The sequence below is a fragment of the Labeo rohita genome, chromosome 7, assembly GCF_022985175.1.
Source record: "Labeo rohita strain BAU-BD-2019 chromosome 7, IGBB_LRoh.1.0, whole genome shotgun sequence".
NCBI classification, from domain to species: domain Eukaryota; kingdom Metazoa; phylum Chordata; class Actinopteri; order Cypriniformes; family Cyprinidae; genus Labeo; species Labeo rohita.
In genome coordinates this window covers 31,732,705-31,748,071 of record NC_066875.1, presented here as the reverse complement: position 1 = coordinate 31,748,071, position 15,367 = coordinate 31,732,705, and the positions used below count along the sequence as shown (strand labels likewise).

At 35.5% G+C, this 15,367-nt stretch overlaps 1 protein-coding gene across 5 annotated transcripts in view; it reads left to right on the top strand.

Moving 5' to 3' along the window:
* Positions 1-15,367, top strand: part of apba2b (amyloid beta (A4) precursor protein-binding, family A, member 2b) — a 100,415-nt gene that overhangs the window by 74,268 nt on the left and 10,780 nt on the right. For 2 of the 5 annotated variants that reach the window (XM_051114547.1, XM_051114548.1), the window contains 3 exons: positions 6,327-6,362; positions 7,354-7,443; positions 12,487-12,672. In XM_051114547.1, the coding sequence (XP_050970504.1) occupies positions 6,327-6,362; positions 7,354-7,443; positions 12,487-12,672 (312 nt within the window). The remainder of the gene's footprint in view (positions 1-6,326; positions 6,363-7,353; positions 7,444-12,486; positions 12,673-15,367) is intronic. The other 3 variants (XM_051114549.1, XM_051114552.1, XM_051114551.1) reach the window with 3 other exon arrangements.

Below are 15,367 nucleotides of genomic sequence, written 5' to 3'. Positions count from 1 at the left end.
AGTAATTTTTTGAGTGTAAAAGCAATTTAATATATGTGACCCTGGACCACAAAACCAGTCAAAAGGGTAAATTTATTGAAAGTTATACACCATCTGAAATAAATAAGCTTTCCATTGATGTATGGTTCGTTAGCATATGACAATTTTCGGTCGAGATACAACTATTTGAAAATCTGGAATCTGGCGTAAAAAAAAAAAAATCAAAATATTGAGAAAATCACCCTTAAAGTTGTCCAAATGAAGTTCTTAGCAATGCATTTAATTAAAAATTAAATTTTGATATATTTACGGTAAGAAATTTACAAAATATCTACATGGAACATGATCTTTAATTAATATTCTAATGAATTTTGGAATAAAAGTATGGAATAAAAAATAAAAGTATGGAATAAAAGTATTGGAATGAAAGTATGAAATAAAAATCAATCATTTTGACTCATACAGTGTATTTTTGGCTATTGCTACAAAAATACCTGTGCTACTTAAGACTGGTTTTGTGGTCCAGGGTCACATATAGTCATTAATGTAATAATTTGCACGTTACAGCTGCTGTCTGTGTTCCCTACAGAGAACATGAGCAAATTTTGATTAGTGAACTGAACTTCTACAGATATTCCCTGCTGAGTGAACACTCTGTAGGGACCTTCTGAATCAGAGCGTGGCTTCAGCTTCAACCCCGGCTTCTAGTGTTCTCAGACCACCTTCTGTTCCCTCTGCCGAGGGCCAATCCGGTCATTTCTCTCGCCTGCCACCTTTAAAAGCCATTCAAAATGAAACCATGGCAACGCGCTCTCTCCTTCTCCTCTCTATCCCTGCTATTATTATGTGTCTAGATTTTTAAAAGTTGAGATGAGTTGCACAATCCTCCCTCCTTTCACTCTTTTCCTCTCTTTTTCCTTCTTCCTTTCCGTATCTCACTCACACACACACAACTCTGACATTCATGCACTCACACATCTGCTCTTCCACTCTGCAGATGATAATGTGTCTGTCCACAGCTGAGTGAGCAGTATGTCAGTGCAGAGCCCGAGGACAGTGTTTTTCTCTCCGCACTTCTAAAGCAGTGATTTCCAACCAGGTGTACACATACCCAGAGGGGAGGAGACGCTTCACTCGTATAAAATTGAATAGGAAAACTTGTGGCGCTCAGTATGGTAGTTTTATGTTTAGGTTTAGTATTTTTTTTTTCTGTTTGTTTACTCTTGATTGTGCACCCAGTATAGGAATAGTTTACCCAAAATGCCTTTGAAGATGTAAATTAATTTGTTTATTCATCAGAACTAGGGCTGTCACGATTCGTCGATCGATTCTAGTCGTCTATTCGATTTTTAAAAATCCTCGATTTAATTTTGCCTTCATTGATTAACCTGCAAAATACCGGAAGTGGCGCATTTCACGGACTAGAATCAATGAAGCGCATTATTAGACTATTTTTCAAGCTGCATGATATATTAAACCCATTTAAAAATCATAATTAAGCATAATTGTGAATTGACAAATGCTATTCAGTTAAATAATATGCGATGCAGGTTTAATTGTGTGCTTTATTTACATGTGTGTAGGTTACGTATGTGCCTGTCCGAGCGGCTCGGTTCACAGCAAATGCTGCTATACAAACTGTTACCATTTACATGTGTGGAGCATCTCAAACTCCATCTCTGCATGTTGCTGTGAGTTTGGGTTTATTATTATGTTCATCTGGAAACGCAACGTGTGCCATTTCATCAGATTTGTAAGGTAAATTATTCATTAACCTACGCAAATTCTTTCTTTTTATTTCTTTTTTTCCCAGAAATACTGTGTATTTACATTTTTCTCATAAATAACTTTTTTTTTTTTTGTCGATTATCAATAAATTATAGTCGATAGATTAATCGATATAAAATAGTCGTTAGTGGCAGCCCTAATCAGAACAGATTTAGCATTTACATTTAGCATTACATCACTTACTCTCCATTGGATCATCTGCAGTAAATGGGTGCCGTCAGTCCAAACAGCTGATAAAAACATCACAATAATCCACAAGTAATCTATACAACTACAGTTTATCAATTCATGTCTTGTAAAGTGTATAGCCTTGTGTTTGCGAAAAACAAGTTCATTATTAAGCCATTTTACCGTTATACTGCCATTTCTGGCCAAAATACGAGTCCACTGACATATTAGTTTGGAACTGTTTTAGCTTGTGAATGGTGCTTCATCTGTGCATATGATTTAGATGAGATGACTTTTTCACTGGAGAAAGTGATATAATGATAGGGGACTCATATTTTGGCCAGAAGTAATAGTTTGAAGTTTAACATGTTTTAGAGATTGATTTGTTTATTACAAAGAGCCTTTCACTTCACAAGATATTAGATGAAGGACTGCAGTCATATAGATTAAATGTTGATTGTTGTAATGTTTTTATCAGTTGTTCTGACAGCACCCATTCACTGCAGAGGATCCATCAATCATGTGATATTTCACACTTGTTTGTATGAGTTAAAAAAAAACACATTTCTGATTTATGCGCCAATGAAGGGGTACTTGAGCCGCACTGATGGACCAGTGGTGTGCGGTGGTGTTCTGAAATGAGGAGGCAAAGTCCTCAAAGTTTTTCCATTATAAATTCAAGTCTTAGACACATTTCCTTGGTTAAATAAACATCACTTGCAATGTAATTAATATTCTCTTTATTAAAGCCATTTTTAAGCATTTTATATTTATTAAAATAATAACTCAAGGGAGTAAAATTTAAATAATATATTTTATTTGTGAACTTATGTTCAGCTGTTTTTGTAATAGTTAACTTTTAACTATTTTTTCAGTCATCAAAGCTCAGTAAATATTGGTCACAGACACAGAGGTTTACTTTAAATTTCACCAAGCTGATTACTCACTTAAAAACTCCCACAGATCATGTTTTCATGCCATTTTAAGTCATATTTTGACATAAAGTGGTTATATCTGTCACAAACACACACACACTGAGATGGAGGAGACGAGAAGTGAGTAGCAATCCAATCCAATGTTTTATTGACAAGCTTGTTCACAGAGTCCAGGTATTGAGCCACGCCAAACGCCCGAGCACAATGTAGGAATCCACATGGAAACAGCATAGAGTCCAAGGAAGCAAGCATGTGAACGGTAGACCAGACAATGAGAGTGTGTGCGAGTGTCTTTTATATAGGGCGTGGCTCAATGAGGATCAGGTGCAACAGATTAGAATTTGGGTGATGATGAACGAGTGGGCGGTGCTACCGGAGGTGTGGCAGATAGAGGTGGCTGTGGTGAATGCCTGACAATATCTAAGTGTGTGAGTTGTTTACCTACTTTTTTAAATTAGTCTTCCCATTAACGCCATTATATTTTGTTTATTCAGACTGATTCGCGAATGCGGAACGTGCAAAACACAAGAGGCGGGATTTATTGCATGAGCCAATCACAGCCGAACATAATCAGTCATATCCAATCATATCGCAATGGAGGCATTGCCACATCTCACATGACTTTCCCCCATTCATTCTCAGTTACCCCCCACCAAACCCACAGCACCCTTAGGGGTTTTGTTAAAACTCAGTGGGCTCAGGGGAGGTGAGAGACGTGGACTCCCACTGTAACTTTTCCTTGCTGATGTCCTTGTTGGTGAAATGTTTCTTAAGAAAAACAAGTGATTTATACACTTTTTAATGTTATATTTTGTAATATTGCCATTGTTTTATTTTTGTACTACAAATTTTTTTTCTCATCCAATATTTTGAGGAAACACTGCCTTCCATGCCTCCTCAGAGGAAACGCCCCTGTGATGGATGTACATTAAACAAAAAGGTTGAGAAACATTCAATATCTCACACCTCTGAATAATAAGAGCAGAAGCTAAGCCAACATAATAGCGGCACATTCTTTTGCATGCTTGCCAGGAAAGCAAGATGTAGCCATTTCTTTTGTTTTAGACAAGAAACATAGGAAAAAAAGCCTAATGTTTTATTGAAGTGTATCCCTGTAGCCTCCAGATTGATGCAGTATTTATGCAACATTCATCGCCCACACGTTCACTGTCTCATTTCCCCTTGACTTTCAAGCTCTTTCTCTTTCGTGCTGCTGATTTATCTCCTCTTTTCTCTTTCTCTTCTGCCAATGGAGGATGAGGCATGTTGGCAGCAGAAATGACAGTAAAGGAGTAGTCGTGCTCATGATGCTCAGCCAGAAAAGAGATGAGAGCAGTTCAAAGGATCATGCCCCAGTCAGGTTGAAGAAGGTAGAGATAGAGACAGAGAGAGCTGAGTGAGATCAGAATGCAGAATGCTTGTACTTATATGTGCATTCAGGCTGCTCACACACTATCAGACTAATAATGACTGGGCTCTTATGAGTGTCTGTAGATCACAGAGGTATTGCAGACCAATTTTGACCTCTTTCTAACATTCTCTTTTTTCTTTATGCCTATTTATATTGTATGCAGTTTATACAGTCTCTTATAAATCAAGTAGGCTATAAATAATTAGGAATTGGAGGTTGTTTTACAATGTTCATTTTAAATTCACTATTTTAAAGATATAAAGTTTAAGTAAAAAAGTTTACATACACCTTGCAAAATCTTCAAATTGTTAATTATTTACCAAAATAAGAGGGGTTATACAAAATGCATGTTATTTTTTTTATGTAGTACCGACCTGAATAAGATATTCCACATAAAAGACATTTACATATAGTCCACAAGAGAAAATTGATAAAAATGACCCTGTTCAAAAGTTTACATACACTTGATTCTTAATACTGTGTTGTTACCTGAATGATTCACAGCTGGGGTTTTTTTTTTTTTTTTTTTTAAGTGTTTCTTTGTTTGTCCTTAAACTGCCTACTGTTCTTCAGAAAAATCCTTCAGGTCCCAAAAATTCTTTGGTTTTTCAGCATTTTTGTGTATTTGAACCCTTTTCAACAATAACTGTTCCCAGAAGATAAAATAACTCAAATTTACCCTGATCTTCAAATTAAACAAAAAAAATTCAGTCATCAGTGAGGGTTTGAACCTTCTGTAATAGTTGCATATGAGTCCCTCAGTTGTCCTCAGTGTGAAAAGATGGATCTCAAAATAATACAGTCATTGTTGGAAAGGGTTCAAATGCACAAAAATACTAAAAAAACAAAAAATGTGGGACCTGAAAGATTTTTCTGAAGAACAGCGGGCAGTTTAACTGTTCAGGACAAACAAGGGACTCATGAACAACTATCACTAAACAAAAAAACAAAAAAAACAAAAAAAAAACAGTTGTGTATCATTCAGGTAACAACACAGTATTAAGAATCAAGCGTACGTAAACTTTTGAACAGGGTCATTTTTATAAATTCAAATATTATTTTCTCTCGTGGACTATATGTCTTTTATGTGAAATATCTTATTCAGGTCAGCACTAAATAAAAAATAACATGCATTTTGTATGAGCCCTCTTATTTTGGTAAAATAATTAGCATTTTCCAGATTCTGCAAGGTGTATGTAAAGTTTTGACTTGTATCTGTATTCATAGTCTTTTAATAAAAAATGTCAATATTTATTTAGTTTTTAATATTCATTAATATTTCGTCCATTTTATTCTGGCATCATCAGTGTTGTTATTGTTAACTAAAACTAAAATGATTAAAAAAAAAACAATTTTAGTGCATTAAGTTTTTTTTTTCTTGTAATTTTTGTTAAAAATGTTGTTATTAAAGTTGTTTAGATGCGATGTTGTTACATTTTATTACTAACATTTTCCTGTATGATTCGGTTGATGAGATTTACAATGTTGTTCAGCAGAAAACATTGTACAGTATCCAGTCAGTCCACTATGACAGCTGTTGTTCTCCCTAAAGTCATAATATGGCAGTTTGATAAACTGAGGTGTTAGGCTGCATTTGTTGTGAGGTTCTGACAATGAATCTCGTGTCAGTGATGAATCACACGACCATAACAATCTGACATTTATTGAAAGTAATGACTGCTTATGTTCTAAAAGGACTAACATATCTGTTTGGGTACAAATAGACATTTTTCTTATTATTTTGAGAAATGTCAATGCATAAAATAAGTTAAACTTTTATTTTTTTTGCTTTCAATGTACAGTAACAGTTATCTGCATGTCCTTTGATTTGCTATCTGTATGTATGTGTGCGCAGAGGGAACTGTTGCTGCATTCTGGGTTTGTTTGTGTTTGTGTACAAAGAACACACATGCCATACATGGCATGCAGACTTTGTGTTTGGTTGTTTATATGTTTTGCCTGTTTTTAATGTATTTTTTTTACCTTCATGCCTTTTTGCTGCTCCCGTGTGTGACGACCCCTGTACTGTCCTGAACGTCTCCCAGAGGGTACAGAAGGCAGCCAAAATCAAGAAAAAGGCGGTGTGTAAAAAAAAAAAAAGAGAGACAGAAAAAGAACATGCCTTTTTTTTACCATCTACTCCATGTCTGTGTTCCTCATCTGTGTAACTTTCATAAGTTCTAGTTCATACCATGTGAAGTGAAGCTTTAGATCTGGCTGTCTGGGATCTGTGAGGGCCTCTTAAAGTCTGACTAACTATTGGCAAACCAGCCACTTCTGGTCTGCAAGTGACGCATACAAACCTTTGAAGATACGGAGTCAAAATTTCAAAGCTGTTTTGCACTTTTAACCCTGTATAAAATGTAGCTATAGTCATCCCTGTGTACTGTTATTTCATATTGCAGTAACACAAAACAAAAGCAAGCAATGCAGTGACAGGTAAATAATTGGCATTCTGAGACAGCCTGACAGCTGGTTAAGCGTTGCCATTGTGTCATTTTACTTACCCGTCTGTCATTGCATCACCCTGCGCTCCACCTCACTGCACCGAATGGGTCCCGCTCTTTTTTTTCTTCTTCACTCGCTCTCTAGTGTCAATCATCTCATTACTTCAAACCTCTGCATGGCTTCTACTTATCACAGGGGGCTGTAAACCCAGTGATTATTTGTCTCTTGGCCTGATTACCTCACTGTGTTTCTCAGTTATGGGCTTTCAGACGTTTTTAAAACCTGTTTTGAACCGTTTTGATTGTGAGACGCACTTAGTCACCATTGCCCAGCTGTAAGTAATAATTCGTCAGGTTACTGTTTTACATTTCCAATCCATATGTTCTTTGCACCTGAGCATTCCTTTATTGTTTCCCATTTGGGCTATTAATGCTGCAATTTACGGAGGTTAGGCATAGCCCTCCCATGTGGACAAGCTTATGCTAGTGCATGATTTATGAATAAGCATTTAAAATCTTTCATTAGGGGTTTGAGAGGTTGTGCCTTTTCTTTAGGTCTTCTCATGAGCCATCATGGAGGTATATGGGGTTTATTTTTTATATTTTCGTTCTTGTTTTTTGTCAGCAGAGTCCTGAGGGAGACGCTCAGACTTTGACGGAGGTGGATCTTTTCATCTCAACTCAAAGGATCAAAGTGCTCAATGCAGACACCCAGGTGAGTTCATGCAGCTAGCTATAGTGATACAGGTTTCAGAATAAAATTTGAAAAGATCAACCAAAAATAAAAAAAGGAAGAGTAAATGGAAGCACATTAGTGTTAGTCATTCACTGACAGCTAATGGTTCACTACTTGAATGCTTTGCTTAAAAAAGCTGATCAAATAAGCAAATAACATATAAACAAATAAGCCCCAAAGCAAAATGTAGCATATACTGGTTTAATATCTCTGCTGCTTGTTTTCTTAATTAATAATTTCTTTTTTTCACTTTTACTTTTACTATTACATTACTATTTTATTTTTTACAAAGTTTGGGAATCATTTGTATATTATCTTGATTTTATTGATGGGGACTTTTTACACTATAGTGTAATGCTAAAATTGGATATTGTAGTTTTTGAGACAATAAAAATATTGTCTGTCAAAATATTTTGTTATAATATACATGTTCTCAACTGTTCCATTAAAAAACACAACAAATCTCTTCTCGAATCTGATTGGCTGAGAGCCTTCTCCAGTGGTGCGATATTCCTGTAGTATCAGCACTCCTAACAGTTTCACTGTTTGCATTACTCCACTATAATTTTACAACATTATTACTTTTTGTATCATGCAATGTAGTTTTAAGAGATTTTTAGGCCAGAATATAGTTGTTTAGACCTTAAATATGTGATTTACATATATAAAAAGAGCACCTATTTGAGAATTTGTGAGCTCCAGTGTTCATGTACTTGCCAAGAACAGCTTTATCTCTGCCAGTCTTTCAGGGAATTTTCCATTGGATCTTAGGTAGATAGTACTTAGGCAGGTGTAATTCATTTTGGTTATTTTAAATGGGCAATCTTTGGTATTTTTATTCTATTACTTGTTTCAGAGCAAATCAATATGATTTTAGGGTAAAGTTTCATAGTAAAGTTTCGTATTTTTTTATTTTTATGCAATTAAATTCTACTAACTAGAGGGTTGCTTTACTACTTTTTACTGAATTGTTTGCATGTGTTTATTTCTTATTGTAAAAACTTATTATACTTTTACAAAATGTTCAAAAAATAATATTTTATATACACTGTTGTTCAGAAGATATTATTTATTTATTTATTTTTAAGAAGTCTCTTATGCTTATCAAGGCTGCATTTATTTGATCAAAAATCCAGGAAAAACTAAAATATTGTCAAATAAAATTTCATTGTAAAATAACTGTTTTCTTTGTGAATATATTTTAAAATGTAATTTATTTCTGTGATGCAGAACCTGAATTTTCAGCATCATTACTCCAGTCTTCAGTGTCACATGATCTTTCAGAAATCATTCTAATATGCTGATTAATTATCAATGTTAAAAACAGTTGTGCTGCTTTATTTTTTTGGAACCTGTAAGACGTTTTTTTTTTTTCAGGATTATTTAATAAATAAAAAGTTAAAAAGAACAGCATTTATTTAACATAGAAATCCTTTGCAACGATATAAACTACCATTGTAAAGTTTGTGGTCAGCAGCGTTGCCAGGTTTTCACAACAAAACCCACCCAATTGTTACTCAAAACTAGCCCAAAGCCCAGTTGCGTTTCAAGGGGGGTGCCCCAGTAAAAATGGCCTTCCAGAGAGTAAAATACACGTTTTTTTGGCAGGTTTCCCGTTTGCATTCCAGGGACTAAATATAACGTTATTGGGGTCACTTCAACCCACAGACATGAAAAACAACCTGGGGCAACAGTGTTAAAATAGCCCAATTCTGCGGGAAACTGCAGATTTGGCAACACTGGTGAAAGAAATAAATACTTTTATTCACCAAGGATGTGTTAAATTGACTTATATAAAAAGACTTACCTAGATTTCTATTTCTATTTAAATGCTGTTCTTTTTAACTTTTTATTCATCAAAGAATCCTCAAAAAAACAACACTGATAATAAAAGTAATAAATCAGCATATTAGAATGATTTCTGAAGGATCATGGGACACTGAAGACTGAAGTAATGGCTGATGAAAATTCAGCTTTGCATCACAAGAATAAATTATCTTTCAAAATATATTAAAATAGAAAACCATTATTTTAAACTGTAATAATATTTCACATTATAACAGTTTTTTCTGTAGTTTTGATCAAATAAAGGCAGCCTTGATTAGCATAAGAGACTTACTGCGTTAAAATCTTACTGATCCCAAACCTTTGAATGGCAGTGCAACTAATATGCCATTTTTAGTATGAAAGAAAGAAAGAAAGGGGGTCTGTTAGTGATTATGATTTCATCTTCAGAGAAAGTTACATTATTCTACTAGTTCTAAAGTGATGTTTTAGAATTAGTAATGGAAGTTTGAGCTCATCTGTTAAACTGTCAAAATGAAAATTCGAATTCATGGTGGAAAGATATAGTTCTGCACAAAGGAGGGTTTTTAAAGACGCTCCGTTGTAGTCTCTTTTTGTTTACACACTTGTGCTGTTGAATTGTTGAATGTAGCCTTGTGCCTACGATTGAACGGCTACCTGTGTGATATTGCTCATACAGTATAGAAATAAAAGTTATTGAGGCGGAATGGCTAAAATATGAATTCTCAAGAAGTAGAGTATACAAAATATGAATTCTCAAGAGGTAGCGTATACATTATAAATTATAAATCACATTTGGAAAAAAAGGAGGTAAATCATATTTGAATTGATGAAATATTTATGCAAAGAGAGCGCTCAGCTATTATATATTACATAACCTTTTGTTACATAACTGACACATAATGTGCGTCTGTAGAGAGAAGAGATGCACGTATGATCAGGCTTGTAGACAGTTGTTGGTGATGGAGAGCTTAATAACGGTTGTAAGCTTTGTGCTTAATCTCCAGCTGCACATTTTACACATGCTGTACAGTCAACAGCTCCTCCTTTTTCCACACTAGTGTTACTGTAAGCATAAGGTAGGAAGAGCAACATGCTGTTTTAATGGTACATTTAGTACCTTGGTACTGAGTAACATAGCTGTGCGTGTGTATCTGCGATTATGTGTATGAGTTCTGAGTGAACAGCAGTGAGTGGGCAGGCTGGCACGGACATTTCGTTATGTGCTGCAATGCAGTGTCAGTCCTCACCCTGCCTGTCACATCTCACAGTGAGTCTCTATTGGCTGGTACAGATTCATTCCAGTGCCTTCAAGGTTGTATTGATATTCCTCAGACATTCAAAGTACCCTGGAAGACTGAAACTTTTAGATTTAATTCAGCCCAATCTGCTTAGCACACAGAATCCATTCAAACTTTACTGATTAAAATTGACTGGTAAAGTTTGATCGTGTTTTACTTATAACTATTCAAAATAGTGATGACGTAATTGTAGTATTTGCTAGGTGAATTGCAGTTTCTTATTACATATTTTTGCATATTAAATTATGAATCATCTTTTCTTTCTCTCTTCTATTTAACCATATTACCTTTGCATTGATAACTAGGCAGGTAATGGATTCCTTGGCTGCATGTAAATATAGCTAATGACCATTGTTGGGGGTAACACATTACAAGTAATGCAAGTTACGTAATAATATTACTTTTTTCAAGTAACTAGTAAAGTAACGCATTGCTTTTGAATTTCTAACGCATTGCTTTTGAGTTACTTTTTCAAATAAGTAACGCCAGTTACTTTTTTCCCCATTTACTGATTAGTCTCCTGTCGGGAAATTGAGAGTAAACATGATGTTACGGTATTCTAGACTAAATGTGAACATGCATTAATTCATCTCACTCACAAAAAACAGATTCAGTATTCCTCAAAATGAATAAAAACATAATTAAATATGTTAAATAAAACAAATATCCTTTATGTATTTAATCCCATTTTATTAACCAGTGTCTTTGCTGCTGACCTTCGATGATGCAGTTCAACCATACTAATAAGCAAAAATTACTTTAGATAAACTAACATTTGTGCTTCAATTTTTTGAAAAAAAATGGTGATCTCCTGCCTAAATGTACTTTTCTTTCAGCCTGAGGTGAATTCATTTCACTTTCGGTGTAAAAGGGCTTTTACATTAGAATTATTTTATATTAAAAACAAAAAAGCAAGATTTAAAAAGTAACGCAAAAGTATTGTAACGCATTACTTTCCATAAAAAGTAACTAAGTAACGTAATTAGTTATTTTTACAGGGAGTAACGCAAAATTGTAATGCATTACTTTTAAAAGGAACTTTGTGTGGATTCTGGTTCACAGCCAACTGAAAACAAAACAGATTCTTTGTTTCATGACAATGACAAAGCATCTCAGAAGCAGAATTTCAATAACACAAAACCAAGCAAGCACCTGGGTGTTATTATTGAGTAGCAGAGCAAGCTTTTTCTGTATATAAAATACATGCATTAAGTTGAAAGGAAGTGTTATTTATAAAAATGATCCTAGAACTGATAGATTGTGCTTCAAAATCTGTTTCATGGAGTCTTTGAAGTAAACATGTCACATATTATGGTCCTACAATTTAAAAGCTGCAGCAAAATGAAAATCCCACACATAACCTTTGTGTGCATTGAAGTGAAATGCTGCATGAATTTCTCTGTGCTCTGGATCATTGATTCTTTCAGCTGGTGATTTATTATCCTTTGTGTTTGGATATAAATATATATGAGATAGAGTGCATGTCATTCATGCGGTTTCTTGTTCTGCTCATTCACACTCAGATATCCAGTCTCAATAAGAACAGCATCCAATACAATTTCAAGGTCATCTTCTCTTTACTAAGCATGGATGGCTGCTATTTTACTGTTTAAATATCTGGGTTAACCCTGTGAGGCTGTAAGCTTGTAGCTTCAAACAGATTCTCCTGAAGGGGGATTCATGAATAGGAGCGTTCCAGAAACCCACTGTGCATTCTTAACCTCAGGGTGCTTCTGGAGGCTGTCCCTAAGAAAATATAATATAAGCCCATTTGGATAAGAAAGTCTGTGAAATGATAAGTAAGCTGCTCAATGGGATTAAAACACAGTCTTAACTCTAGTCTGGTGTAATGTATTGGGAGGTGTTGCCACAGAATGATAAGAAGTAATTATGCTTACTCTCGGTTGCTTCATAGGAGACCATGATGGATAATGCTTTGCGTACTATCTCATACATTGCTGACATCGGGAACATTGTGGTTCTAATGGCAAGACGGCGCATGCCACGCACCGCCTCACAGGACTGCATCGAGACGACCCCTGGAGCCCCCGAGGCCAAGAAGCAGTACAAAATGATATGCCACGTATTTGAGTCCGAGGATGTAAGTGTGAATAATTTTGTTTCCTTTTTATAATCTATATACACATACCAGTTGCCCACTTAAAGGTTAGTTCAACCAAAAATTAAAATTCTGTCATTAATTACTCACCCTCATGTTGTTCCAAACCCGTAAGACCATTCATCCTCAAAACAGAGATTAAGACATTTTTGAGCTTTATTCAGAGCTTTCTGACCCTCCATAGACAGCAACCCAACTACCACATTCAAGGCCTGGAAAGGTAGTAAGGACATCGGTAAAGTAGACCATGTGGCATCAGTGGTTCAGCCGTAATTTTATGAAGCTACGAGTATACTTTTTGTGCTCAAAGAAACCAAAAATAACAACTTCAACAATTTCTTTTCTTCCGTGTCAGTCTCCACTGATGTTCATGAGAGTATCACGACACAATTGGGTGTTGCTGCTGACGTAGAACCCGGACGTCAAACTACATGGACTATTTTAACAATGTCCTTACTAGCTTTCTGGGCCTTTAACTTGTCAGTTGCATTGCCTTCTATGCAGGGTCAGAAAGCTTTCAGATTTCATCAAAAATATCTTAATTTGTGTTCTGAAGGCATGAGGGTGAGTAATTAATGACAGAATTTTTATTTTTGGGTAAACTAATCCTTTAATAAATATGACTTTCTTTTATAGAACAAAATTTAAACTTTTTAAAATTGTAATTTTATTTTATTTTACTTTACATGGGTTAGTCGGAACAGATGGGGAAGAAAATACAGAGTACATGTGATCAGCATGCATGGGACCTCTTTGAATAACTTCAATGTTATTATTCTAATATGCAAAACTGTCCAGACATTTGATTTTTATATATGCACCACTGTTTAAAAGTTCAGTTTCTGTAATTTTTTTAAAGGAGTCATCGGATGCCCATTTTCCACAAGTTGATATGATTCTTTAGGGTCTTCGTAAAAAAGTCTATAACATATTTCGGATAAAATTTCTCAGGGGTAGTGTAAAACAACACCCTTTTTACCTTTTTAAAAAACAGCTTCGTTCACAGCGACCCATTTCTGTGCATGTCCCTTTAAATGATAATGAGCTCTGCTCACTCCACCTCTCTCTTCTGTGGGGTGACAAGCCGTTTTCTAAGACTGTTTACTTTAGCTGCATTTAGCCGTGGAACTTGCTAACTAGCAGATTATTAGGGAAAGCGATTTGCAAAGATTCACAAAAAACCCTTATGCTCACTTCTTCTGTAGGTGAAGCTGGATCACAAATGATTTGCATACAGTAGAGGTAGATGGGGGGTGCATTCTCTTTGAAAAACAGTAATCCACTGCATCTTCAACGGCTCAGTTGTCGGGAGTAAATGATGACTGCTGTGTTCATTATTTCATCCAACAATGAAACACCTCAGTTGCTTAGGAGACATTCTTGTCTACTTCTGCTGAATTCTCAGCATTCATTACTCTAGTCTCAGTGTCACATAATCTTTCTAATATACCGATTTAGTGCTTAAGTAACATTTCTTACTATAATCAATATTGAAAACATTTGTGCTGCTTAATATATTTGTGGATACTGAAATACATTTCTTTGATGAATAGAAAGTTCACATGAACAGCATTTATTTAAAACAGAAATAATTACTAATAATAATCATTACTAATGTCATCAGATGCCCATTTTCCACAAGTTGATATGATTCTTTAGGGTCTTAATGAAAGTCTATAATATACTTTGATTAAAAATTCTCAATGGTTGTGTAAAACAACACCTTTTTTACCTTGCCAAAATCAGCTCTGCAAAAATCATCCTGTTCTGGTCGAGGTTGCTTTAAATGTTAATGAGCTCTGCTCGCCCCGCCCTTCTCTTCTCTCTGTGGAGTGACGAGCCTGTTTACTTTAGCCACGTTTAGCCGCTAAACTTGCTAACTAGCACGTTATTAGGAAAGGCGATCACAAAGATTCATAAAAAAAAACCCCTTATACTCACTTCTGCTGTAGGTGAAGCTGGATCATGAATGATTTGCGCAAACATAGACGGATATATGTAGATTGGGAAGCGCATTCCCTTCACAAACAAACGTAATCCACTGTATCTTCAGCGGCTCAGATGTCGGCAGTAAATGACGACCACTAGGTTCATTATAACATCCAGCAACACAACACCTCAATCGGAGATATTCTTGTCTAACTTACATCCCTGCTCCGGCATCGAAACAATGGAGGTTGGACTGTTACAGCTGATTTAAGGCGGCTCTGAGGTAAGACGCTCATGTCAATCAACTATCGTGGAAGCAGCCTCTGTCGGTGTGATGGCTCGATTTGAAAAAGGGGAAATTATTTTTACAGATTAATTAAAAACCACTGCATGGATTTTTCTCATTATAAGGTAGATGTGTACATACACCGCCAACTTTGCATCCGATGACCCCTTTAAAAAGTACTGACCTCAAACTTTTGAACAGTAGTGTATATATAGAAATGGAGCTGTTATTCAGCTGAAGCTTAGATTCAGATTCACCTGAGGTTCACAGAATAGCCTCAAAAGTAACCCTGGCTGCAGCTTTACATAATCCTGTTCTAATGGACCTACTTTTCTCTCCTCTACAACACCCTCCTCTGCATTGCAGTTGTTCCTCACTCATGCTGTCTAATTACACTCTTTGATGTTTCAGCCAATGAGCGCGTGCACGTCTGTGCGCGCACCCACAAATGAGTCATTTATA